This window comes from Streptopelia decaocto (genome assembly GCF_964273445.1).
Source record: "Streptopelia decaocto genome assembly, chromosome: 7".
NCBI classification, from domain to species: domain Eukaryota; kingdom Metazoa; phylum Chordata; class Aves; order Columbiformes; family Columbidae; genus Streptopelia; species Streptopelia decaocto.
In genome coordinates this window covers 36,935,159-36,960,980 of record NC_138661.1, presented here as the reverse complement: position 1 = coordinate 36,960,980, position 25,822 = coordinate 36,935,159, and the positions used below count along the sequence as shown (strand labels likewise).

At 48.6% G+C, this 25,822-nt stretch overlaps 2 protein-coding genes across 3 annotated transcripts in view; one reads left to right on the top strand and one right to left on the bottom strand.

The window, feature by feature from the left end:
• SUSD6 (sushi domain containing 6) overlaps positions 1-5,278 on the bottom strand; it is an 88,072-nt gene extending 82,794 nt beyond the window's left edge. For both annotated transcript variants that reach the window (XR_014184527.1, XM_082057428.1), the window contains exon 1: positions 5,106-5,278. The gene's annotated coding sequence lies outside the window, so the exon portion shown is untranslated. The remainder of the gene's footprint in view (positions 1-5,105) is intronic.
• A 12,174-nt stretch (positions 5,279-17,452) lies between these two features.
• CCDC177 (coiled-coil domain containing 177) lies at positions 17,453-23,160 on the top strand. Its single transcript, XM_082058563.1, has 2 exons — positions 17,453-17,619; positions 18,308-23,160. The coding sequence occupies exon 2, from the start codon at positions 18,316-18,318 to the stop codon at positions 20,227-20,229; it is 1,914 nt and encodes a 637-aa protein (XP_081914689.1). The 5' UTR covers positions 17,453-17,619; positions 18,308-18,315; the 3' UTR covers positions 20,230-23,160.
• Positions 23,161-25,822: the final 2,662 nt, after the last annotated feature.

The following is a 25,822-nucleotide window of genomic DNA, read 5'->3' as shown; positions in this document are numbered from 1 at the left end:
CCTTAAGAGTCCTGCAGAAAGAGACCCAATACTTCAACAAAACTTCTTGTCTGTCTTCATTCCCATACAAGATGCAAACTTGGTTTTGATCAGATTCTTTCTGCTCCCACTCATTTTATTACAAAACCCCATTAAATCAATGCAGGGAAAAAACAGGAAGAGCAGCAAACCACAGCAACATTTAATTACAAACCAGGGGGAAAATGAGTGCAGGGAAAATGTAAACAGTTTTGAAATTTTCAGAATTATTCTGGAGCTTCTAAAGTGTAAGCGAAGGAAGCTATGGACAGAGACACCCAATACCAAAACTGGTGCACTTCTGAGCATGAGGTTAAAATAGTGCACATTTCAGCCTAGCGAAGCTCATGCATCTACAAGGAAGTCATTCCTATGGAAATGGAATTTCCATAGGAAATGGAATGGAACGTTCAGCCCAACGCTGCTGGGCTGAAATCCATTCTAGTCCATACCATAAATACGATGCAGTGTTTCATCTTCCCCATAAAAACGCTTCCAGAAGTCAGTTCCCCCTTTACCCTGCTCTACCAGATGCAAAAGCTGTAGTTTATCTTGCCTGCAATGTTACTGCTGCAGAGGCAATGACCAACCCATTCCACCCAATGCTCACTTATACCAGGAAACAAATCCACTGCTGGGTGGGCTGACTGCCAGGTCAGCAGGTCCCCTCCCTTGGGGAGCCACCAGAGCCATGAGACACACTGAGACACATTGATCCTTTGCGCTGTGGAGAAGATTCTCAGTGCATGCTTGGCTTTCGGAGCCTGCCCACCCTTCAACACACAGGCAGAGAAAGGCAGAAGCTGGAGGAGGGGACAACTGAAGCAGTGGGAAAGAGGCAGGGGTTTTACACTTCTAACTTCTGGTCCTGCAGCTCTTCAACAGTGTGAGCCTCCTCAATAAACTACCTTGAATTATCACACACAAATATCATCAGTTTGAAATAAATAAATAAGCAAGCAAACAACAGGCCAGGCTTCCGCTGCTCTCTTATTAGCATCAGTAGGTTTGGTCTGAAAATACCTGGTTTGCAGACTGCATCAGCAAGTAAGCCGTGCAAGAACACTGAGCTTCCTGTGAGATTGAGTAGATGCCACCACTCAGCAACAAAACAAACAGCATACCAATGGTGGGTGAAAACATTTCTTGCTACATACAAAAGCTCACTTCCTGAAATTTAAAGGAAGCATTTCCACTGATTAAATTTAAAATAATTTTTTGCAGCTGCTCAGCAAGTGACTCTGCTAGCAGAGTCAAGGAAAATACTATCTGCTTAACTACCAAACAGCAAAGCTGGGTGAATCCCAGGAAGGACTTGCAAAGATAGAGAGCACTTCTTGGAAGTCATCTGCCTGTCCCTAACTGCTACTCTCTGTGCTGGGGGCTACACAGTTATATCTGAAGTAATTCCATCTGAATCCAGAATAGCTTCATAACACAGATTAAACGTTTATGGCTGGATTTCTAAAGACATTACACTTGGCATGACAACTAGATAAACATAATTGCAGACTACTGTATTTCTGGCAGGAGAGATCTACTGTAACAATACCTCACTATGAGCAAGCATCTTTGCTACATATGGGTTAAATTTTCCCTTTCCTGTTCTAGGAAATGCCTTCATCTTTCTATTTACATACTCCTAAAGCAGAATTCAATTCCTGCTGCCTCTCGCCCCTCCCTGAGTCTTTCAGGCAAGCGGGCCCAGTCCTGCCAGTGAAAGACTGCCACTCTCCCAGCTAAGCCTGATCAGCTGGGATCAGCTGGTTATAGCAGCTGACAAGTGGCTCAGAGGGCAGGGGAGCTGCAGGGAGAGCCCTTGTATGAGGCAGAAAAGCATGACAGGACACAGACTGGGAAACACTGGAGCAAGACTTCCAAGCTACTGACCTTTCATGCTCGTATGGGCAAGCAATGGGCTTCTCCAGGAGGATGTCAGGTTAGCAAGAAGAGATGGAACTTTCAAAAGGGAAAAAAAAAGCAGCAGTGGCCTGACACAGACTCTGTGTGCAGCGTCAAACCTTCCTGGACTGACAGAGGCCAGCAGCTTACATCTGTTTTCTCAGGAAAGCAGAACAAGAGACCTTGTTTGGGCGGTATAGCAGTAGATGGCTGTGGTGTGAGTGAGCACATTGATAAAAAGCAGAAATGATGCAACAGGAACAACCTCAGACACAGAAACCCAAGTCTGCACCTAAGAGGTTGCACAGCTGAGGAGCTGAGTTTAATACCCATGCAGACTGCTCTTACTGAGAGCTGAAACAATTCTCCAGGCAGGAATAAAACAGCGGAGAACAAGCATCATCACAGGACAGAACTAACCCCATCAAAATCATTACACTACAGGCAGGACTCACACTTAGTGACTTCACTAACCACCGCTTGTTGCCTCCCCAGGCAGCTCATGAGCTCCAGCAGCCATTTCAGTCTGCTTTCACATGCTGCACTAAATATAAACTCTGCTGATAACTGTCTGGAAACGGTTTCAGCAAGACATGGTGCACTGAACAGCTCAAGGACACTGGGTCCTCAAAGAGCACAGGTGGTCAATTTGCATGACAAGCAGAAAAAAGGAGACAGAACCAAAGTCTCTGCTACCGTAATACTGTGGTTGGGAAATTTCAACCTCCAGATCAGTACTTTCCCAGACCCAGACTTCACTGGAGCATCTGCTCAAAGGAGGAAGATGAGGGCACCACCTGGGTTTTGACAAAGACTCATCTAAGAGGATGTTATGGCTCCCTTCTCATGTGCTACTCTGCTCTACCATGAGGTGCCACACCACAGTGATAACAATTATCTTTGATCTCAAAAGCTACTTAGATTAGGTTGCAGGTCTTTCAGGCACATTTTCTTCATCCTAGTAGCCCCTTAAACATACCTTCTACTTTCAGGCATAAAATACTCATTTATATAACAGGACAGGTAAATCCAAGAGGGCAGATGAAACTCCAAACACACACAAGTTATTTTCTTCTCCGAGTTTTGCTTACAGACTCATTACCAGAAACAACATGAAAATTATAAAAAGACAGAAGCGTGACCTATAAAACTGCCAGTGTCCCAACTGTTCACCAGATTACAATACTGGAAAGAATTATCCTCTCTGCATAGAAATATGCCCCCCAAAAACAGCACAGCATAAAAAGTAGAAGGTAGGCTTGCAAAGAGATTTATTACAGACAACTGAAGAGAAGGCAGGGGATGAAATCAGCGATAAACTGCAGACACAAAAGCACCAATCCTTAAGAGCACAGGCATTTAATATGCAAATTCTCTCTCTGCTTAGACGTTTTGCCTCCCTTTGATGTATATAGACAAGTTCTAACTAGAGAAGCAGACTCCGGAGAGTCCACTTTCTCCATTATCCCAAGTGCTTTTTTCTAAACAACAGTAAAGTGCTCTGAAAGTAACTATATTACTTCTGCTTCTATTCAGAACAGAAAAAAAAAAAAAAAGCCACACAAAAAAGAGAAGTATAAAAATTCTTATTATTAAAAGAGAGAGGCAATGTCTTCCCAGCTCTGACGCAGGATGCAAGCAGCAAGCTAGCGCCTGGTATCTGTAGTGCAGCACAGAAGAGAAAGACAAGCTGAACAGAGGACAGTAAAGACATTCCAGAAGAGATCCAGATGTCTTGAGCTTAGTCCTACCACATGAAAAATATAAGAGGTTAAAACCTCCTCTTAAGAACTTTTCCTCCCATTGTTCTGACCACAACTCTCCTGAACGAGCTGCATTGCTTCAGAAACCTCAGGAATTAGGTGACAATAGACTCCTGCCAAGAGAAGCACCATTACATAATAGCATTTATGGGAAGACACACAAAAAGCCACTAGGAAGCGCAACCAGACAAGTGCAAAATCCTCTCTGCCCATCAGCTCAGTTTAGCTCTCAACCGTTCCAAAGACAAATTCAGCATATTTTAAAATTATATGTTTACTTCCTTCAACCCAACAAAACCTGTTTTGCTGTAACTACACTGAGATGAAGTCCATTCACAACAATAACACAACCATCTTGAGAATAAGCCCACTTGAAACTACAATATTTGCATTAATCTATTTAAAAGAAGACTATAAAGATGAAAAAATGTATCACTGTTTGCATTAAGTAAATATGCTAGAAATAAGAACTATTTATTATGCTATTTTTCATCTTTTACTCAGCTTCAGGGATACTTACAACCATTATTGCTTTTCAGTTGTCAAGAGCCCAGCATGGCTATTTTTGAGTTCCAGGTCCTCCAGGGGATTTAGGATATATTTGTTGTACAGGTTCAGCTTAAGCACTGCCACACGTGTAAAGGCAGCTGCTTGGGAAGCTCTGACCTGCAGGCACTGTTAAGGCACCGGAAATAAGAACCCAAAGATGAAGCCCTAGTGTATACAAAGTTTCTCACATTCAATCATCTGCAGGAGTGCCTTCACTAATACCTTCATTTCAGACACCACTTTTCTTCAGTGTCTCTCTGTGCACCCACAAGCTCTACTAAGAAAAGCCAGAAGAGAGCAATGAACACTTCTCGGCTGTTACTCTCGGGGTTTTTAAATCCCAGAGGTTCATCCCACGCCAGGGCGGATCCACAAGCCTGAACATTTCACTGTAAAGAACGCAGATCTCAGAGAAACGACAACTCGGCTGTTGCTGGCGGCCACACACGGCTGTGACACGAGGGACGCAGGGACCACAGGTGACATTACGTAACAGCCCCGGCTGCACAACCCAGCGCCCACCTCCCGGGCGGGGAACGGGCCCCCACGCAGCCCCACGGAAAGCGAACACCGTCCCGCGGACACGCGTGCAGGGACCAGCGGGTCTCGGTCTCGGTCTCTCCCCCGCGGGGCGGCCCCGCGCCAGGGGAAGCGCCGCCGAGACCTTCCGCCCCAGCCGGCGCCTGCCGCCTCCGAGCACCCGCCGCCGCGCAGGTAGGCGGCACGCCGCTCCGCACGCCGGCGGCAGGCCCGGCGCCCGGCCCCGCGCCCCGCCGGAGCCAGGCCGCTGCCCCCGCCCGCGCACTGAGCGAGCAGCCCCTCCGCGGCGCAGCCTCCGGAGCGAGCCGCACACCCTCCCCCGCAGTAACTTACCGGGTGGCTCAGCGGCGAGTCTCGGGGCGTCTCGGCGGGGGGTGTCGGGACGCACTCGGCGCCTGGCCGGGCGGGCGGTGCGGGGCGGCGGTGCCGCAGCTGCAGGGCTGAAGGTCGGCGGCCGCGCGCCCCGGCCGCCCCGGCGTCTCGCCCGCCCAACGCCCCGGCCGCCGCCGCCGCCGCCCGCCAGGCCCCGCCCCGCCCCGCGCGCCGCCGGCCGGGGCACGCGGGGCGGGGCGGGCCTTAAAGGGGCCGCGCGGCGGCCGCTGGGGGCGCTGCCGGTGGGGGGCGCTGCCGCCGCGGGTGGGCTGCGATCGGGGCTGGGCCCCGCCGGAGAGCTCACGGCCGGGAGCACCGGCTGCTGCCGCCTCTGGTGTACGAGCCGCAGCGAAGCAGCGGGAGCCGCGCCGCAAACGGGCACCGCGGCCGCAGGAGGCCCGCGGGAGCGCTGCAGCCCCCGCCCCGCGGAGCGGCGGCTGCTGCACCGACACGTGGCGCTTGCTCCCGGCCCAGCGCTGGGAACAACGGCTTTGCGGGGAGACGGGGCCCCGTCGGCCTCCTCCTGCGCTGCTCCCGGAGCAGGAACTGCTCAGCGGCGGCAGGAGAGAACGCTGCTGCAACATCCAAGTAGTTTCTTTGCGTTTTCAACCCTTCCTTCCCAGGCAGACGGGATATCTCGGAGTTGCTGTGCAGCACCAGCACGCAGGGTGTTGGTGGGAAGGTACAAGGCTGAGCCGTTGCTGGAGGAGGAGAACACGCTCAGAACGGTTTGGTACACACAGGTGTAGGGCAAAGTTCTGCATCTTCCTGCCACCTCCTGCCTCTTCATCTGCTATTAACTGCCCCTCCCAAGAGAACGCTTCTGTATCCAACAGTGCACGCAGGAATGGAGAAGGAGCTCTTTCTTTGCTTTCCTTTGTCTTCCTTGAATTAACATTTACCTTCTATAGATCTGTTACATTATTCACATTTTGCTACAGAGTGTGAGCTGTTCTCCTTATATGTGGTGGGAAGCATATGTAGCTCTACGGGAAAGGTGGAGGGAAGTTTTTTATTTTTCTATTTATATTAGCACAGTGATCATTCATAGTAAAAGCCCATAATAGGCTATAGAAATGTCTTACCATCACTTGATCAGATGTGAGATGGTAATATCATCCATGGCAAAACATTCCCTATAAATACTCCCCTTGTGAACCAAAAAGCAGGAAAAACCTACATGGTCATCTGGAAAACATGCCTGAAGGCAGGAAGGAAGAGTGAGAGCTAAGAGCTACACACAAACCTGCTGATTCACACAGCTGTTTGTTTTTTTTTTTCTTTTCTGAAATCTTGGGCACAAGCCAATGTTTTCACTCTGTCTTTTCCACCTTCCCATTTTGCTCCGGTTTGACCCGTTGGTGCAGCTCTCCTGGACCTAGAAGGAAAGTTTGGAAACCCACATACCTCTGAAAGAAAAGAGCAGTGAGGAGCTGCCACACTGCCCCCTCTGCACGTGGCATTAATGCACACGGGAAAGTGCAGCTCCTGACAAATCCTCACTAAAATGACCTCTAACTGGAGGCTTGGTCACATTTTTGGGTTCAACTAGTTAATGTTTCTAAATTTTTAGAGGTACTTTTTCATTTCTATGCTACTTTGTTTCCTTAGTTCTCATTCATACATATTTCCTTTGGAGCCTCAGATACACTAATGTGACTGTGCTTGTTTGCTTGGTTTGTATTGTGGAACCACAGAAAACAGCATCTGGACTATCTTGTATGTCCGGTGTATCACATAGACATTAACTAATGCCTTTTACATAGGATTTGCCATACTGCATCAATCTGTCTAATCCTATATCCTATTTCCAGCATTAGCCAACAGCCGATGATTCAGAGGAAGTAAATGCCACCAATCACTCCCAAAACAGGTACCTTCCCTTTTCACGACCCTGTGTCCATGACCTACGTTTTATTTTCTTTTTGGGCTTCAGGTTCTGAATGGGGAGGTAAGATATTTTCCCTTTATTACACACGTGTCAATGAAGGAAGACTGGGAGCTGCCACCACCAGAGTGCCTCTCCCCCAGCTGAAAAGTTTACAGTCTCAACCCAGGTATTTTCATACTAATTATCCTGATGTTCAAAGGCTGTCAGGTTTCTTGAATGTAAATGAAAAGAAATAAATAACTGATTTTTGATATTTTTTTTTTAATTTTGGGTAGCAGAAATTTTAAAGCATGAAAGCTGCCAAACTTCACTGGAAGGTCAAAGCACACTTACTTCATGCAGCCCCATCTGATTAAACAATTTCTCATCCGGTGGTTATGGATGTTGTTTTTATTCTGCAGAGGCAGTACAACTATCACAAATGTCCCAGCCCATCAATACACTCCTTCCTGGCAGAGATGCCAAAGGGCATTTGTTTGGGCTGTGACCCACTGGCACGGAATGGGGGAAGACAGCAGCCCGTACATGGTGACAGTGGGGCACCCCACACCATGTTTCGTCCTGGTCCCCTTGGCAAGCCTGCATCAGTGGATCACAGGGGAGTCCAAGCTGCTTATGTCCTGGGGAGAGGCCATTTTTTACAGCAATACAAAGCACCTCTTCCAGTGCAGCAAACATATGCTGTTCTGCATGCCTTGATATTTCTCCTCACAGGGACAGTTGCTGCACTCTCGATCCAGACCTGCCACTGGATTATTCTTATAAAAAACACATATTTTTAATCCCAGCCGTGAAGTTCTTATCTTCTCCTTCAAACTGCTGGAAACCCTTCACATCCTCATGATAACAAATGGTACCTTTCACCCTGACACAAACACCGACCTATCCCTTCCATCCCAATGGACGGGATATCAATGTCTGTCCAGGCACTGCATATCTAACATGACCCCAACTGCAATTTCATTTCCCTTCTGAGAGAGAAGCCACAAGTAAAACATGATTCCTGATGGTAGTGCTCAGCTGGAAAATGTCTCCTGAGAGTCTCGGCACTATCAAAGGAGAAAAAATAGCCTAAGAGATACCATAATCTCAGGCTGTGATACAACCCACCCTTGCTCATGAGCCCCTGGTGACATTACCATCCTGTAAGACATCCTCCTCCCCAGCACTCTGTGCTCCTGCAGACAAGGAGGGAGGGCTGTACCTGCTCCACACCATTCGATCTCTCGTGAGCAGAGCTGCCCAGCCAACAAGCCAAAAGACTGAGACACTTTCATTTCAAGAACAAGATGCAACAGCGATCCTTCAGCACCCAGCTCAGCCACCGAAGACTCTTTGGCTTCACAGGGCTCTCTCACAGACCTTTCCTCCTCAGTAAGACCGCTCTGTAACTCTTACTGCTAAGATGCAGGAGAACTACTCTCCTTTTGCTGCTTCCATCAATCCCCCATGTCCAGATTCTGGTGGGAAAGTAGGTAGCTGGCATCACACCAGAGGTGCCTTTTGTTCCTTGGAGCTGGCAGCATGCCAGACACGATTCGAGCAAACAGCATCTCCCACTTGGGCATCCAGGACTGCCACACATGGTCTTGCTCCTTTACCTTCTTGCTGATAACACCTCTGTGATCTATTAATTGGCAACTTGTTTGAAGTGGGATTTGTACAGCAGTAAACCAGTTTTTAAGTGCTCCTGAAATCCCCGCAGCCTATTAACCTTCTGTACGGTTTACCTCTCCTGTTTTGCTGTGTTTTCTCCCATTCCCTTCTGCACACATCTCCTGTTCTGCCAGCCCTGTTATTCTTCCAGGATCATACATTGGAACCCATACACATTTTTCATGTTTAGCAGAGCATTACTCATTTATTAATATTCAGACTAGATGTAAATAGAAAAGCTCAACTCCAAAAGACTACCAAAGCAACATGGGAAAAACAACAGTAAAACAGGAAACTTGGCACACCATCTCCATTTCGCTTTACTCTCTGTGTAGTTCATAGCCCACCAACAAGAGGCAGGTGAGGCTAAACCAGGCTATAAGCATCATCCCTGCCACGACATTTCCCTTCTTGGAGTACTGCCAACATTGACTGTGCTGAGCTACAATGTCCCTTTCTGTGCCTTGAAATGCAGCACACAGTTAGGAGCAGCCACTGGGGCTGTCACACCGCTGTGGGAGCCAGAAGACCCAGGTCACAGCCTGGAGCTTATAGGGATTTGGGGGTTGAAGCTGTAAGACATTTATTCTGCACATACAGGCCTGTACCAAAGGAGCTCAGAAAAAAAAAAAAAAAATCTCCTGGAAACTACCCAGAGCTTTTCTCTCTGAGGGAAATAAACGAGGCTTTAATTAATTTTCTTTCAAATACAGCAAATTGACTTCTGCTCCAGTTGAGCTAGATTCAAGCCACACAGCACAATGGTATTAATTCCACTTCACTTAAGGGCTAAATGTTCAGAGCAAGGAACAGGGAGTTTCCTGTAGGTCTTGCTCGTGTTGAAGTCAACAACAAAACCACTCTGGTTTTCACAGGAACAGCTTCTTCGGAGCCTGCATTTCTGAGGTTGGCTGTGACATGCCCCTGGGCACAGCAAAATGCAGGATACCTGAAAGGCACCAGCTGAGCAAGTTGTTTGGTCCATTGTGTATTTTTAAAGATCTGCCACATCTTGCCTCAAATCTCATTTTACAGGCTCAAAGATTGAAGCTCTTGTAGTGTCCTGTCATAAGGCTAGCTTACTGGTTTGCTGATCATCCTGATTCATTCTGCTGTCTCAAACTTCATTTAATCTTAACACCAGGGTCCCGCCTGCAGAATTTCCTAACACCAGAATAACACACAGCATTCTGGAGAGGGTGTCCTCAGTAACTCACAAACTGGTGGTGTACACCCTCATCTCTACCAGAGACACCTTGCCTAATAAACCAGAAGATCATGTTGGACTTCTTAGCATTTGCTTCATATGAGTAGCTCAGAGTTACCCTGCAATCAGCACCTACCCCATGTCCAACAGATTTACACCCAAATCCCAGCAGAACGATTCACCTGGGCACAGCATCACTGTACAGCAGCCATCCTGCATGGGTATCTTCATGTTGTATTCTACAGTGGACCTGTACCAGCTTGTCCAGCACCATCTCATTAATCTCATCCTTACACTGTGCTAAAAAGCATGAGGGTTGGAGGAAAAACAAAGGCACAACAAAACCAAAATTACTGAGTCCAGTGAAACTGTTGGTGGAAGCAGAGAAAGCACAGACTCTGACCTATATAGTTATATATATGAAATACCAGTTCTACGGAACTGGTATGGGAAAGTATCCATCCTGCCCCCTTTAGTATCTGTTCAACAGTGCTGGTGTTTCCAGCAAGGGAGGCTGCCTTTTGTAGCTGTGTCATTGCCAATGTGCTACAAGAAAGAGGTACAGGGGATACCATTTTGCTTGTCTGAGGGATTCTGTTTCAGTGAGGCTGAAGGACAAAATCTCCTTCATTGTAAAATCCCATTATTGATTTAAATTACCTTCCAACCATCTTGAGATCCTCTTACTGCCAAACTTAGCTAATATATTTAATATATGGCTTCATTATCACATTGGCTCTGCATTGCTTAGGGAAGGTGCAATTATTCCTCTTCACAGATGGAAGGGGGAGGCCCAGATCCTCAAAGATATCCAGTCATAGCATTTATTTAGGTTAAAAAAATGACAAAACAAAGAACTGAACCTGTTCCTGCCTAACTCCCCTTGTCCTCAAATATTCTGTCTTTCCAACGAGCACTTCATGTTCTGGGATCTCCTGTGAAAAGCAGCCTGATTTATGCTCGGCTTCTTCTCTTATTGTCAGTTTTGAAAATTCTATTAAGTCAGGCATCTCTTGACTAATTCTTCTTTAAAATGAAGGGCAGCTGCAGAAAACTTTCCTGTTACACAGTAGGTTTTTGTTATGGGACATTTGTTAACTTCTTGGATTCCCATCTGTTCTTTCCACATGATGCTGCATTGTTTGGCTACATACAGTGACGCGGTACACCTCAAGGAAGCAGTATATCTTCATTTTCTTTCCTTTCTATAAAAACTCAGCCCTTTTTAAGTTGCAAAGCTGCATATTAAAACTACTGTCTGTTGATTTTCATATTTTCTGAGGCAACATCTGGCATAAAAACTGATTGCAAATATGATCAGAGTTAGGAAGATTTCCTTCCAGCAGTCTTCCAGCTGGCTTAATTCCCAGATATCAGCCCAAGGGAAAAGAAAAATCTGGCAGTGTCTCTATCTGCAGTCTCTCACTCTTCAGGTAGAACAGTTTCCCTTCCTGGGGAGGTTTTGATGACATGGGGTTCAGATGCTGGGATCTTAACTGCACTGGAACTGGTACGGCCTCTGGGGTTCAGCATGGATACTCTTCAGTGCCTAAAGAATTAGGCATCAGGCTCTTGCTGTAGATGAACAAAAGAGTTTATCCCCCCCACAGTCTAAACATACAGATATAGGTATAATTTTGAGGAATTTAAATGTAATCCTGTCATTATGAGTAGCAGGCTTCAGCTGCAGACATTAGCCTGTAATTAAGCAGCATTATTCATAAGGGGGTTGGCTGTAGTCAAGGCAGACTGGGTAGCTCAGGTTATTGTTAAACAGTGTTAGAACAGGAGGGGCAACTCAGCCTTAGGCGACCACTGTGCTGACCCCATGTGGGTGCATGATGCGACTCTGCCTGTGTGTGATCGCTCTGCCTCCACGGGTGTCATATTCGTCTTTCAGTTCTCCTGAATTAGGGAGGCAGGCGTCATGGGCTCAACACTTCTTTTGCCTTTCTCCTTAGACCACAATGTACATAAATGCAGGCTGAGGGCAAAGGCCCCCAAATCTCTTTTACACTCCATATGCACAGCTATGTGGCTAACAAAGTGAGGAAGGGTCCAGCTCCCTACTCCTGACCCCTCTCTCGTGCTCCCTGCAGCATCTCACTCCCAGATGAGAGCAGAAACAAACAGCGAATCTCTTCCTTCTGTCTGTGAGCTCCTTGGCAAGAACAAGTACAATCTAGGAATGCAAAAGAAGCTCGTATTTAGAATGGAACATTAAATACTATACCCTGGAAAACTATGTTTTGGTGTGGCTTCTGACAGCAAAAGAAGGACTAATGTGACATTTATTCAGTTCTCCTAAAAATAACTAACTGATAAAATCCATGCTGTGGTCAAGGTAGAAATCACGCAAGAAGAGAAAAAAATCTCTTACTATTCAGCTAATAAACATCTCAGATTACTTAAAAGAAAAATAATTTTAAATCTGTAGTCTTAATCTAACAGTTTATTCTGTTTGATTACACTTTGCATTTTATTTCCCCTGCAATGTTGTATTTCCCACTGTTCTCCAATAGTTTCACATTGTGATTTCCAGGCTGTGCTAGAATAAATAGCACAGCTTGGAAACTGAAGCAGCATGCAAGACTGATCATTTGCTTAAAACCAACAGTTTTCAAGTAAATTAATGGAACATAATTGCTTTTCAGCTTCAGCTTTAAAATGTAACTAGAGTTACCATGTAATCTTCCTGTTGAGATGACACTTGATTATTAGAGACTATTCTGGGTCAGCGCACTATTTATGTGTGGATAGTAGCTCATGGAAATGTAGTCTGTAGTCACTCCAATAGTGTACTCTGGCCTCACATATAACAAAGACTCCTTCACACTAATTTCGAAGTGATTCATGTATTTGTTTACTTCATCTTAAGTTTGCTCTGTGACCCTGGGGCCAGACCTATCCTCTGTGATTCACTATGTGCAAGGGTTCCCTAGTTCCCTCGTGACCCATGAGCTCTCCATACAAAGCCAAGCCTGACAGGAGAACTGAGTGTATGTGGTTCAACAGCCACATCTTGGATTCAGTTTGGGCCAAAATATGCTAGTATTCTCATTTCTCGAAAAATAATCACTGACAACACAATATCCCCAAAAGCAAATAAAATCCACTCTTACTTCTATACTTGTTTCCATGGAAATATGCAGTGACAAGTATTTTTCCTTCATTTTCAGAATTTTCTCTGCCAAGCTAACATATATTTTCAGACAGCCCTGGTGACTGCACAGGTTTTACCCAAATACTTGCACGAAACCGAGTAAAGACCTCTTCACTATGACCCCAAGAAACCACCAGTGCAGCAACACTGCTGCCAGTCCTTAATACAGAGAGCGCCAGCTCATGGAATCATACAATCATAGAATAGTTTCGGTTGGGAGAGACCTTCAAGGGTCATCTAGTCCAACACCCTGCAATAAGCAGGGACATCTTCAACTACATCAGGTTGCTCAGAGCCCCATCCAGCCTGGCCTGGGATGTCTCCAGGGATGGGGCATCAATTTCCTTTCAGCCAGGGACCAGTGAAACCTTTTCATTATCAAGGACCAAGTGGTTTTGGTGAGACAACAAATAGCACGCAACACAGTGTCACCCAGCAAGATGAACACTAATAAAAACTCACCATCAGCATGGTTCACATGCTGGCCTTAGACTCCAGCTTCAGAATGAAGCACGTAGTATTTGTAATGCAAGTCTGTCCCCAGTGGCTGCCAAACAATTCGCTTCTGGCAGTAGCCCTCTGCATTGTTCCTCGCCATATGTCGTCAGCTACAGCTACCTCCTCTTGCACTGTTTTTTCTCCGCTTCTCTGCTCTGCACATCTGCCCCAGCCAGAAGCTCCATTTCCCTAGAGACTCACATGAAGTGGATGAAGCTCAGCCACAGATGACAACACTAAGCAGAGCCTCTGGGCTGTGAGAGGAGGGGATGGTGCCTTGGCTTTGAGCAGCTACTTTGAGCTGCCCTGGGTGCTGCAAGCTCACTGGAACAGCCTGGCAAGTGGCTGCAGAACAACACCTGCAACCCAGGGAAGGAGGGAGGCTTTGCCTGCATCTCCCAGGCAAGCACTTTGAGCAGCAGAAGGGGGAAAGCAAATAGCCATCCTACAGAGGAAGGGACAGGCAGGCCATGCAGGGCTGTGGGCAGAGCAGAAGCAGGGAATGACAAAAGCAAAAAGCAAAGCACAGGAATGGATAAAAAGATCCAAGACTGAAATCTCCTGGAGGAGGACTTTAGCTTTTGTCAGGTTGTTACACTGATGTTGTGGTGTGCTGGGTTTCAGGCCTCGGCTACCAGGCAAGGCCAGTATGTAAAATCTCATGGGACTTCATGTCCAGCACTAGCTCAGAGAGGGCCGCCAAGTCACTCAGGTGGAAGACTGTAAACAAAGGATTATGGCATGTGGCAAGGGGCTGTTTAGAGGGAGGGGACCAAGGGTATCATGAGGTAAGGGATCAGTAAGACCTCAGCCTCTCATTAAAGTTTTAAACTAGTTCTTAAACCATCCAGCTGACAGAGGAAGGCTGTGCTGGAGAGGCTCTGGTGTATCTGGGAGGAGTGCAGGAGCTGCCTCTGGGCAGGGAAGGGATACGCTTGGGAATGCACTGGGTGCCCATGCTCCATTGGCAGCTACAAAGGGAAGGATCCCATGCCTGGGAGATACCAGCAATTTGTAGCTATGTCAGAGGGCTGCAGTCTCCTCTCCACAAGGCTATCCTCACAGTTCAATAAGGAGCAGGTATATTCTGGTACAAAACTAGGAGGAGTCTAAACAGGAGAGAGTAGGGTGAGAGCTAGAGTAGCTAAACAATAGCTAGGTCAGGGTCCTCCCATCAACGGTGTAAACACAGCTTGAGAAAGAGAGAGTACAAAATGCAAAGTAGATGGAGGTAGGATTCGGCCTGGAAAACAAAAGCTATTTAGCAAGGAGGAGATAATTCACCAACTAATGTTCCCCATGGCAGAGTTGGGGAAGTTTTGGAAAATCAAACTGTGTTGAGTAAACCTTAGGAGGGCTAGCAAATTAGAGAAGGGGACACAAGGAGATGCAAGCGAGGAGGAAGGCAACGCACTGGCACCAGGACCATGCACACAGCTATCCTGTGCCACGCAGCACAGAGGCAAGTGCTGGGCAGGAGCCCACTGCTCGGTTCAGGGCAGCGGCTGCTGGAAGAGCCTGACACACTGGGAGGAGGTCAGAAGAAAGGTGATAGCTTTTTGTGCAACTACAGGGGATTGATTTGCAAAGACAATATGTTTTCCTTGGCTCTGAGGGGATATAGAAACAGTTTACAAACATTTGTAAGGCATAAACCCAAGCAGGAGGAAGAACAAATTAGTTGCTAGGGAAGATAAAACAAAGAGACAAAAAACTGAAGCTGAAAGTAATGAATAACATTTTACCAATGAGCTCTAGTAGGTTGTGAAATAGCTCTCACAAGGAGAGCAGGGAAAAACCCAGGCACAAGCAGTTTTAAAGTTGGATGTGAAGAAAGAAATTAATACATGTGCAATGAAGAGCATACAGAAGAATTTATTGAAGTGATACAAATATTTCCACCCCCACAATCTGTAGTCCAAATTTTCCACTGCCCTGCTTCTCTTGCTATCATTAACAGCAATGCAAAGAAGGAAAATACTTACTAAAGAAAGAGTGTAACCTTATAGTACTGCTCTGCCTGAGTGTGTGGATTTCTAGACATTTCTAGCCAACAGAGAACCAGGTTTTATGTGTGTGGGAAAATAACTTATTAGCAGTGATACTTTTGAGCTTCTCCACAGATCTCCTCCTGCCCCATCCCAAATCTCCTGTAGTCTTGATGAGGTAGGGATATGACTCCATGTTCAGATAGTGTGTGTTAATGTCTCCTAAAGTCATGTCCAGCTGCTTCTAAAATCTCCCAATAAATCCCCTTCCAATTGCATTTGGGAGAACACTGATGGGACTCCTAAAGATCCACAGGAAGCCTGAAAGTTCAAGCCCCAAATACAGCCTCACTGGAGGCTGAAACAGCAACCTGCCAAAAGCCCCAAGAAGCCCACACCTTACCTGATATATACACTTACCAGCTTAGCGTTTTCCACAAGGAGGGAACACAGCCACAGCTTGACAGCTACAGTGCTACAGCTAGTATTAATAGTTAGCCCCATGAGCCAGTGAGCTGGGCTCTTCAGACAGCAGAGAGCTGTTCTCTGGCCTGAGGATTTTTCACATAATTAATTACCAAGCTTTATAATCGTCCCCTGCAGACTATGATGATGAATGAATGAGATCAGATTAGTCAATATGGTTTATTGGTGGAGTTTGCCCAGTTGTTGCAGATGTATCATTACTGTTTGCATTCATCAGCACAGAGATGAGCACGATTCAAAGTCTTTGCCTGTACAATTTGAAATCACAACCAACCTGCAGCTCTTCAGCTTTCTCCCAAGGACTCCCTAAGCCTTTCTTGGATCCTTCTTTTGCTCTGTATCCTTGTCCTAGGCCATCCTGGAAGTCCTTTGGTGAGTGCCAGGTCCTTCCTCATCAAAACAAAACAGATTAAGGCTGTGCCTGTAGAGGTTAAATGAGAAATTGCTGAAAAGCACTGAACTTGTAACACAGTGGCTAATGGTGCATTTGCTACTACTGTCCTCTGCCTTACAAAATCAGAGTTGCTCCACTACGTGGCACAGATGCTCTGCAGCTCCACAGCCAGCAACAATCCCCTTTTTGCTGAACAATATTTTTAGAGCAGGGCATTCCTCAACCTCACAGAGGCTGTTGAGCCCAGGATCCCTGTAAAGACGTGGGATCTATCAAAGTAACTGCAACCAGCATGTTCAAAGTGAGTGCCTGAAAAGGTGTATTGTATTGCCTATAATGTCACTCTAGTTCCCCCTTTGTCAGTCCTGACACATCCCTGCAGCAAGCAATAGCTTGCATTAGCGCTAAAAGGAATAGAGTTTCATGGCTGGAAACTGCCTTGAACTGAAATTTGAGAGCAGTGCCTTTCCTTTCCAGCTCTGGAACGAATTCCCCCCGGTGGCCCAAGGCAGGCACCTTCATCTCCCTGTGGCTCAGTTTGCCATCTGTAAAACCGGGTTAGCATCCCCTCCTCCTTCTTACACCCCTTTTATCCTCGCTTATATTCATTGTAAATACGCATGGGTTTGTTTGCATGAAGGCACAGTGCAAAATAGGGGGCACGACCCTGGAAATGCCGGTCGTATGGGGAAGGTCTGCAGGGAAGGATGCGTGCACGGAGAGGCAGGTGCAGGCAGGACGCCGGCATGGAGGGATGCGCACACGGATGGAGGATGCCTGCAGGGAAGGACACACGCCTGGCGGGCTGGGCGTTTGCCCGCTGCCTGAGCCAGCCCCGACGCCGCTCCTGCCGCAGCAGCGCCCGGCCCGGCCCCTCGCGGTGGGGGGGACGAGGGGCGGGATCCCCGCCCGGCAGCAGCGCTGCCCCCGGCCCGGCCCGGCCCGGCCCCACCGCGGGGCTGCGGGGCGGGTTCCCCCCGCGCCCGCCTCCGCCCGCCCCCCGCGCGGGGCCTGCAGCGGGCAGCGCGGGGCGCCGCAGCCTGCGGGCGGCCGCCGTGCCCGCCACCGCCCCGGAGGTGGGGGCGTCGCGCGGGGCCCGGGGTGCCATGGAGGAGCCGCCGCCGCCGCCCGCCTGATCCCCGAGGCTGCCGGCACCGAGACAAAGCGCGGGGCTGCCCGCCGCGCCCGCCCGGTGAGTGCCGCGGGGGACCGGGGCGGGCGGGGGGCTCCGTCCTGCGCCGTGGGCAGCGGCCCGGGGGGAGGTCCCGGTCCCGCACCCAGTCCTGCCTGACACCTCCGTCCACCGCCCCAAATACCCGCGCCCGCCGCTCTGCCAAACCCGGAGCATCACAGGCATCCTCGTTCATAGCCCAACACCCCCACCCAAACTCCCGCACCCCTGGCCCAGGCAGACACCATGCACCCCCGGCACCCCCCTTCACAGACAAACACGCCTGCGCCTACAGCCCAGACATACTGCAGGGACTCTGAACGCACCCCACCGTCATCCCAAACACCTCCATCACCTCAAACGCCCCCACGCACATCCCCATGCACAACCCACGCACCTTAAAGACTCCCCCATCACCCTACCGTGCCTGAGCATACACACCCAACACGCCCACTGACCGTTCAAACATCCCCCCGCCCCAAAACCACCCCACCCCATCAGACACTGTGCCCCCCCAAACACCCCCTGCAACCTGTCCTGCTCTCTCTGCAGACGCGCCCCAGCTGCACTCCCCCAGCCCAGGCACCCCCGCTGCAGACCCCCGCGGCCCCTCTCCAGCTCCTCCTGCACGCCCTGCCCCTGCGCCTTCCCTGGGAGACAAAAGGGGTCCCTGCGCCCCGCTCACCCGCCGCCGCTCTCTCCCCTGCAGGCCGAGCCATGGTGGAGCCGCCGGCTGAGCCTCCCCCGCAGCCCTGCCCGGCGGCGCCCGGGGGGGCAGCGGCGGGAGCAGCGGGGGGAGAGCCGGCCCGTCCCGGGGAGCAATCGCCGCTGCTGCACCTGGACCTGTACAACTTCGACTGCGCGGCGGCGGAGGGCAGCCGGTACGTGCTGACCAGCCCGCGGTCGCTGGAGGCCTGTGCCCGCTGCGCCGTGCGGCCGGTGGAGCTGCTGCCGCGGGCGCTGGGGGACCTGCTGCGGGAGGCTCCCGGGCGCTCCATGCGGGTGGCCGCCGGCCTCTACGAGGCCTACGAGCGGGAGCGGCGCCGCAAGCTGCAGCAGTGCCGGGAGGAGCGGGAGAGGATTATCCGGGAGGAGAAGAGGCGGATCCTGGCGCCCCTCGGCAGCCTGCCGCCCTCGCCCGCCGCCCGCGTCGCCCCCCGGGCCGCCGCTGCCACCGCCGGCGGGCCCCGTCCCCACGGCGGGGGGAAGGCCGGGGCAGCGGGGGGCGCGAAGGCCAAGAGCCACTCGCTGGACTCACTGCAGAAGCGCCGTGAGGGCAGCTGGGGCAAGACCTCCTCCGAGTCGGGGGCCTCGTCCTCCTACAGCGGGGAGAGCCTGCGGGAGCGCGGGGGCAAGGGGGGCGGCCGGGGCCGGGGGGGAGCCGCCGCCAACGGCGCCCTGCTGGGGCGCAGCTTCAGCCTGGGCGACCTCAGCCACTCTCCCCAGACCGCCCAGAGGGTGGAGAGGATCGTCAGGGAGGTGAAGAGGAGGAAGGGCCTCTCGGAGGTGCCCGAGAGAGACAAGAAGATCGCGGCGCTGATGATCGCCAAGCACCAGGAGGCCAGTCTCCTGCGGGAGCAGCGGCAGGCGGCCCACCTGCAGTGGGACAGCCAGCGGCGCCTGGCAGAGCAGCGCAAGGAGCAGGAGGAGAAGGAGAAGCAGCGGGCTCTCCTGCAGGGCCAGCGGATGTGGGAGAGCCAGGTGGAGAAGCGGCGGGGGAGGCTGAGCCAGGAGCAGGAGGAGGTCACCCTGCTGAAGCAGAGGCAGCGCCTGGTGTGCGAGGAGAGGTGGCGGGAGCAAGCAGAGAAGCAGGAGCGGCTGCGGAGGGAGAGGCTGGAGAGGGCTGTGCAGGAGGACAAGCAGAAGAAGCTCCATCAAGAGCACAACCTGAAGGCAAAGGAGGATGGCAAGAAGGAGCACCGGGAGCGAGAGGAGCAGCTCTTGCAAGAGAAGCTGTCCATGGCTGCGCAGAAGAGGCTGAAGAAGGAGATGCAGTTGCAGAAGGAGAAGAAACTGCTCAACCAGGCAGAGAAGCTGAAGCATGAGGCCTTGCTTAAGGAACTGGCCAAGCAAGAAGCAGAAGAGAAGGAAATGCTGAAGGCCTCCCTGGAGATGAGTTTGACCAAGGCTCAGGAGAACTATGAGCAGCTAGTGGAGAAGAGAAACCAGGAGCTGAGGGAGAAGGCCAGGCGGGAGGATATGCAAATCCAGAGAGCCAAACTGGCAGCAGAGAAGAAGGAAAGAGAGCAGAAAGAGCACTTGGAAGCCCTGGCTAGAGAGACAGAGAGAAAGCTCCAGCATGCTGCCCAAGTGGCTGAAGAGGCTGTCCAAGAAAAAGCCCGCAAGGTGGTCTTGAGCCGTCTGGAGAAGGAGAAAGTACAGAAGATGAACAAGCAAAAGGTGGAACAGTATGAAGACTTACGGCGCAGGGAGATCCTCCTCTCTATAGAGAGGAAGCTGGAGAGAAGTGAGCAGATCTTCAAGGAGAAGAAGACTGTTTTAGAAAATGCCAGGTCTGTTGCTCGGGCATCCTTCCATGTCCGGGAAAAAGTACGGGAGGAGACGAACATGCGCACCTTTGACAAGATGGCCTTGGAAGCAGAACTGCATGCCCACCTGAATAAGAAATGAAAGGTCTTGTCATGGATGAGCAGGGGTACATCACTGGTTGTCCATGATAAGGCATCAGAAAGCTCCTTCATATTAACATTTAAAAAACAACAGCAACCAACAACAACCCTAATTATTTTGAGGGAACAGGGTACCGCACAAAAACATGGCAGCTATTTCACATACTTTTTAAAATATGTTTTTGTTCCAGGCATGTTTTAAGGACTGACTTCAGTCATATTTATAGAGGGGAAGTGAGTTTTAATGTCCTTCACCCCACAAGCACATGCATTTTCTCAGAGAGGGCTGCACAAGTAGTCTCCTTGAAGCCTGTGAATTACCGATTGATTGTCTACACTGGAGCTGACTACAGTTGCACTCTTTTCAGTTGGAAATGCAGACAGCAGAAACTACTGACTACTAGAGCCTATTGTCTAAGAACCAAAACCACCCCAGCTGATTCTGGCTTGAGTGACAGGCAGCTTGGTTTAAGTTACGGAACTGCATTTTCAAAGCAGCTGCCCTACCATGCCAAAGGTGAGGAGGGCTGGAGTACAGAACGTCGGTTGCTCCTGGGTGCCCCTGCACCTGCTGCTGGTACCGAGCAAGAGAAAGCACAGATCAAGACTTTGTAACACCATGTAAGTAGACACTATGATCAGAGCTGGGCAGAAGCTGTCAGAAGTGCTTAACAACACAATTTCACTTTTGCTGTTTGCAACTGTTGCCCCTGCCAGGCATCCTCACCTTTCCTTCTCCTGTCAAAGTTTCTCTTACAAATATCTGTACAATTTATTCTTTCAGAGAAGGCGGAGAAGGAGAGAAGTTTGTGGGCAATCCACAAACTGACAGGCACCTGCACAACCTGCTTGTTCATTAGGATATAAAAATGAGTGAAATCTGGCCTTTGTGGCAAACTTGTCAATCATTTGTAAAAAGAAATCTGCAAACAGATTACATAAAGAAATTGCAACCCTTGGGAGCTCTCAAAACTTTAGGAGACCCTCAGCAGCCTTATCTAACTTGGCCTGCCTTGAACGGGAGGTTGGACCAGGTGTCCTCCAGAGGTCCCTTCCAACATAATGGTTCTATGAGCTGCATACAATGAGACCTTTACCCAGCTCTTATCATAGTCTACTAAGCAGGGCAGCATTTGTCTGTCCACTGGTGCTAACAGTTGTATTCTTATATAGGGCACAAGAAAGAGTAGATGCACAAAATAAGGTACATTACAGACTCTCTTAGATGAGGAGCACAGCTTTTTTATAACTCTAACTCAATATGGGTTAGAGGGAACTGAGTCCTTCTGCCATTAATGCCCTGGAAATGTGAAAAGCCTACCTACCCCCTGCACAGTATTCAAGAAAACAGTGTCTGCTCCAGGTTTCCACGTTTATGCTCTGCTGGGTTGCAGTTATTAGCACACATCCAAATGAGGTGCTCCCTGATGTTTTTTTTTCTGATGTTGTGCTGGGTTGCTGTGGTGACGGCATCAGACCTGGCACGCGGAGGAGCAGCAAGAACGGCCAGGATCTTGTTTCCTTGTGGATGTCTCTGACATACAGCACAGAAGAAGAGAAAACCAGAAGGTTGACATACAGCACAGACATGCAGTCCTGCATGCATAGATTGCTTACGAGAATTTCCCAGGAGGTGACAGCAGGTCAAAAACCTCTTAGAAGGCTTTAAGGAAGGTGTTAAATGAACAGCAGCAACAGTAAGCCAAACACACCCTGGTACCCTGCAAGCCTGGAGACATTATACAAACAGTGTTGAAAATGAAGTAAGTGGGGATTTTCTTTGATTTTGATGCAACTTGCTCTTTGAATCATGGTACAATTGGTGCTGTTGAGGACAGGCAGCACAAAAGGAGGAATTAGGGCACCTGAGTGACGTTTGCTCCCTCAGTCATTGGCTCACTGTGTAATCCCAGGCAAGTCCCCAGGGGCTGAGCTTGCTCCTGTTGATATAAATGGAAGCAGAGTCAGGCTCTTGGGATTGCTGGGACTTGCAGGAAATAGTAACACTCAGAAAAACACTTCAAAGACTTTGGACAAGTGATGCTAACAAAGCACAAAGTACTATTTATTTGTTTGTTTGTCTATTTATTTATTTATTTATTTATTTATTTATTTGAAGTGGTTATTAAAGTAAAACATACCCGTTGGTGAAAAGCACTGATTAACACTGAAATCTAAAAATCTTGGTAGCTGTGGGAAAGACAGCTGCGCTACTGTTTCCAGCTCGGAGTCTGTCCCCTCACCCTCGTCCTCAAAACAGCAATCAGTCTGAAGAGTGAAACCAGTCCTGCTGTAACACCAGAGAATGTCCTTGATAAAAAAGTTGTCTTCACGTGTTGTTTGTACTGCAGTGGTCCGTGTGTGCCCTTGTAGCTGCAAAGACCTAGAAAAGAGGTGTCCAGAGGCCCAAATCCAGCCTGCACAAAACTTCCCTTGCTCCCTGACAGCACTGGAATTGGGATAAAACCTGCAGTGACTCCAGCATAGCCAACATTTCATCTTGTTTTTAGCCAAGGGCTCTTGCTCCTCATCATCGCATTGTGGTTGAAGTTCACTGTTTGGTCCATTTAGCAGATGGCAAATGGGGAGAGCTGGAAAACAGCAGAAAGAAGGCAAAATGTGGTGGGTGAATGAGCAGACACAGGCTCTGACTGAAACAGCAGTTTTCACCTGGTGGTCTACTGCAATCTACGTGAAGGCTTGATCCAAACCTCCCTCTGTCAGGGCATTTCTAGTGTTGACTGAGAACATTGTACAGTCCAGGAGATGTCTTGGCCACTGACTGTAATTATACCTGGGGTCCATCTCCTGCTGCTGACTGAGTTTTATACCTTGGGGCTACAGCCAAACTAATCAAAACACACCTACACGGTGGTGACTGGATTGGTAAACTACTGTTCCTGTATCATGCAGTGTGCAGCTCAAGTTTTGAATGTGCAATCTAAGAAGAAATATTTTTTCCAAAATACATTGATCTGTGTATGTATACTTTTTTATTTCTGTTGTGGTTCTAGTCCGAAGTCTATGAAAGTCAATGGAATTTATAAGTTGTTTAAAATTGCAGCATGGAAAATTAAGTCAGCAAGTTGAGCAGATACATGAGAGGTATTTCTTGGGTCTGCTTATGCTTCTGTTTATTGAGAAGGAGTTTTACTCCTGGATTTCTGTGGGAACAGAAATTAAACCCTGGGACACATGTGAAAAATACGGCCCTTTTAGATGAGGCTTATATGATGGTTTTGATACTGAGCTGCAGGTCAGGGAGAACTAACAATCAAAGCAAGCTACATATTGTCTCACAGCTCAGAAGTAGATCACGGCTTATTTAGAGCAGAGGAGCAGCTGCTGGCATTTGGTTAGGTCCTGCAGAAAAATAACTTAGGTTGGTCCTCTCCTGGGATTAGAAAACATGTTTTAGGCTATTGCTGTATTATAATTGCTTCTAGGCCACATGCGTGCATGCTGCGGAATGACCACTAGACCTTGAAATACCTGTGCTTTAAAAGCAACAGCAACGAAAGAACAATTGCCAGGAAACTTCTGTGATCGATAACACATCTTTGATCCATCAAGGATCAAATTCCCAGGTTTCAATTGCTAAACACTTGGAGTCTAGCTCCCCATTTCACATTGGATCCCATAGACCTAATGGGACAACCACTGAATCTAATGCCACTAAACATTCAAATCTAAAGCCAAACACTGACACATGGATGCACCTCTAAAAAGAACTACAGGACCAAGTCCTGGGATTCATTTTCAGGTAAAACTCCCATCATTACATATTAATGTTTTGCCTAGCGAGACAGCGGGATCAAGCACACAGTATTGGAAGAGTCTACAACACAGACAGGTGCCCTGTGATTCTCACTTCACTGAAACCAAGGCTGCAGAATGAGTTCATCTTGTATTAGACGTCAGAGAACTCACACATGGGGGAGAATCATTAAAGACCAGTTTATTTTCCCTGACCTCTGGTTGAATCTTTCATACATTTTGAGTGTGGATTGTCTAGCTTTTAACAGCATTGGGGCTAAAGCTGGAGCCCTTCAGTGCCAGTGACAGTGCCAACAGTCTCCTCTGCATGCTGCCTCTTCTCACAAAATTCATCACTGAAACAATCTCTCTGTCAAGGTTGAATTTGGCAGACACACGCAAAAGCTGTTAGGAGGAGCAGCTGCACCACCACTTATTAATATATTACAAGGTATTTTTTGAACCCAGTTTATCATAAATTCTTTCACTGCATGGATAAGAGAGATGTGAGGATTAGATTTCTCACCTTGGTTACCTACTGTGTTTCTTTCGTGATGTTTATGGAGCTCCAAGCTTGTTCTGTGCTAAAATTTCTCCTGATGTCAGGGGAATTCTGTTCACTAAACAAATGCTGAATATGCAGTGCACACAGGTCTGAGGGGGGACATATTTTCATGTGCATGTCTTCACTAAGCCAAACCTGGACAGGGAGATGTGGAAAACACAGAATTTGCAATACAAAGTCCATCAACCACTGTTTTTTCCAGAAGCTCTACTAAAAACAGCCCCAGAGCCACCTCTGCTCATTGTCATCAGGGAAGTGACTTCTTCAAGGAAGTGACATTTTCCAGGACATAACCTCAGAGAGAGACAGGCTGATTACGTCCTACCTGAGGATGGCTTCTCATTGCCACCGGTTGTTACACAAAATAAGAGATTTGCTTTCAGCTGTGGGTGTTCTTCCTCTGTCAAGACAAAAATGTAATAGTTAGAATGCCATTTTGCAAGGGTTTTTTTGTTTTGTTTGGGTTTTGGGGGGTGGGTTGTATGTGGTTTTGGTGTTTTTTTAATATTTTGTTTGTTTTTCTTCGTAAAGCAGATACACTTGGGGACTATAAGAATGAGACACACAACTAGTTAGGTGCAGCACACTGCAGGTGATGACTGTGCCTCTCCTTGCAGACAGTCTTGCTTTGCCGACCTGGGATTAGAGCAGCCACGGCATCCAGGGGGACAGAGGTGCTCTCAGATTACATGGCTTCCCTTCAGAGCATACAAGTTAAAGCTCATTTAATGCTTTGCTGAGTCAGGGTCCTAGGGAATTAAGTTAGTTAGGACTGGACTTAGCTGTCACAGTTGGAAAAGAAGGCTATCATAGGCAAAGATCAGGAAGACACTGGCTTATCACAGTCCCTCTGGAAATAAGCCCCGTGACACTACTTTGCAGCATAGTACAGGCATGTTCTAAGGGGAGGTGATGGGGCCCCTAATGCAACTTCTTGTGGGAGTGCAGCCCCACAAGCCATTGGCAAGCAAGTAGTACCCACTGCGAAGAGCCAGTACTGAGACATGGGGAGAAAATCAAAATGCCCCTGCTTCTAGGCGGGAGGCAGCTCTGTCCCTCTTTTTGGTGAGATGTTACTACGTGGTGTTTTGAAGGGAGAACACTGGGAAGAGGCAAAAAATGCAAAACTCTTCTGTACATGATACCTGGAAACACATTCTCCATTTATGCAGAGCAACCACCACTCTGGGGAAGGCCAGTGCTCAGAGCCTTCATAATGGGATGTGCCCCACATCCCGTATGCCTCTTAACGTGAGGGCATAAAAAATTCAGT

Bases quoted from the DNA above. Each gene is read 5' to 3' on its own strand.
- CCDC177 (XM_082058563.1), top strand. From the start codon at position 18,316: ATGGTGGAGCCGCCGGCTGAGCCTCCCCCGCAGCCCTGCCCGGCGGCG.